The sequence below is a fragment of the Dendroctonus ponderosae genome, unplaced genomic scaffold (assembly GCF_020466585.1).
Source record: "Dendroctonus ponderosae isolate FM_Combo_2020 unplaced genomic scaffold, Dpon_F_20191213v2 Dpon_F_20191213_11, whole genome shotgun sequence".
Classification (NCBI taxonomy): domain Eukaryota; kingdom Metazoa; phylum Arthropoda; class Insecta; order Coleoptera; family Curculionidae; genus Dendroctonus; species Dendroctonus ponderosae.
Window position 1 is genome coordinate 388,630 of NW_026017213.1, and position 2,006 is coordinate 390,635.

Genomic DNA, 2,006 nt, shown 5'->3' on the forward strand with positions numbered 1-2,006 from the left:
AGTTTTGATGTGGTTTCATTGTTCACAATGGTACCAATCAGGGAGGCAATGGAACTTGTTGCGAGAGAATTTCCACCAGACATCGCCAAACTCTTCAAACACTGTCTAACCACAACCTACTTTCAGTGGAACAGCGAATTCTTTGAGCAGACGGATAGAGTAGCAATGGGCAGCCCTCTTAGTACAGTGATAGCCAACTATTTTATGGAAAAATTTGAAAAGAACGCTCTGGACACAGCCGTGAGGAAACCTAAGTGCTGGTTCCGCTATGTGGATGACACTTTTGTTGTTTGGGGCCATGGTCTGACTGAACTGGAAGACTTCCTGAGGCACCTCAACTCAATAAACCCTAAAATTCAATTCACTATGGAAGTGGAGAAGGATGGGCGACTGCCTTTTTTGGATGTCTTGGTGACCAGAAAAGCCAACGGAAAGCTGGCCCACACAGTGTACAGGAAACCGACACATACCGACCGGTACCTGCACAGTGGTTCAAACCATCACCCCAGTCAAAAGAGAGGAGTCATCAAAACTCTCACCGAAAGAGCCAGAAGAATCTGCGAACCAGACGAGTTAGAGGGAGAATTAAAACACCTGGAAAACGCCTTTGGTTGGAATGGATACAGTAAGAAAGATTTCAATAGAGCAATTCGGAATTCGGAACAACGGTTTTTTGTAAGAACTCGGATTTGTCAAGTTGAGTTTTCATGTTTTCATTAAAAAAGGAAACCCAACTCATAAGACGGTCAAAAACTTGTTTTAGAGAGTTTAAATGTTCTTGCAAACTGGTGGAATATATGATAATGTCATCCATGTAGACTAAGCAAAGTTTTCCTTGTAGCCCGCGTAAGACGTTGTCCATTGTTCTCTGAAAAGTAGAAGGGGCGTTTTTTAATCCAAAGGGTATTCTTGTATATTTGTAGTGACCATGCTCTACGTTGAAAGCTGTTTTGGGTATACTATTAGGATCCATCTCGATCTGGTGGAACCCGCTGGCTAGATCAAGCGTTGTAAAATACTGGCATCTACCAAGTTTGTCCAATATGTCAGTTATATTTGGTAAGGGATATCGAGTGTCGACAGTTTGCTCGTTGAGTTTCCTGTAATCGACTACCAATCGCCATTTTTTTTGACCAGATGCGTCCATTTTTTTTGTTACTATCCAAATAGGTAAACTCCATGGGGAATTAAATGGTTGGATTATTCCGTCTTCTAACATTTGGTTGACTTGTTTGTTCACTTCTTCCTTGTGAACGTAGGGGTATCCGTAACTTTTAGTGTAAACTGGTAATTCATCAACACCACTGATGACATGTTTGACTTTATTTGAAAAGGTTATTTTATCTCCAGGTTTATGCAAAACTTGTGAATAATTTTTAATTAGCTTAAAAAGTTGGACCCTTTCTTCCTGATTTAGGTGTTGATGTCTTATTAAATTTTCAAAATTATTTTTTATTTTTGTTAATTAATTAAATAAAGAATAGGGGTTGGCAACGCCGCCTAGTTGGGCAAAATTACGGTAGAGGTGGTTGCCTATATAAGGGTTGCATCCCTCATTTTTTTGAAGAAGAAGAAAATTGTAAAACGAACATAAAACGATTTGTACCATTGAGAAAACTCGAGCCTACCTGGCTGTACTAATATATACAGTTTGATTAAACACTATACAAGTGCCTTCTTATCCGAAAATTTAAACACGGCTAGCTTACCCAGCCACACGAAAGCGTTGGAGCTAGCACTTAACACTTTTTCAGAAAATTGTTTTTTGTTTGAGTGATATTTCGTTTCAAAGTTGAAAAGTTCAAAATTATTAAGATCTATTGATTCTAAAGAAAGACTGTTTTTTGTGTCACATTCAAGAGTAAGAGTTTTATTAGTATGATTGAGAATATCAGGAGTATAAGTGTTGTTAATGATTGATACTAGTGTTGGTTGAATTTCTATCTCGTTGTCACGATAATAGGGCATCGTCCAAGTCGTATTGTTAGGTAATTCAGTTCTTAATG

The 2,006-nt window shown here is 38.4% G+C and overlaps 1 protein-coding gene across 1 annotated transcript; it reads left to right on the top strand.

Annotated features, from left to right (window-relative positions):
* The first annotated feature begins 27 nt into the window (after positions 1 to 27).
* LOC125502976 lies at positions 28 to 1,000 on the top strand. The gene is made up of 3 exons (XM_048662609.1): positions 28 to 476; positions 842 to 846; positions 924 to 1,000. Exons 1-3 carry the CDS (start codon positions 28 to 30, stop codon positions 998 to 1,000), a joined length of 531 nt encoding a protein of 176 aa, XP_048518566.1.
* Positions 1,001 to 2,006: the final 1,006 nt, after the last annotated feature.

Coding starts and splice junctions, on each gene's coding strand:
- LOC125502976 (XM_048662609.1), top strand. CDS start 28: ATGGTACCAATCAGGGAGGCAATGGAACTTGTTGCGAGAGAATTTCCA.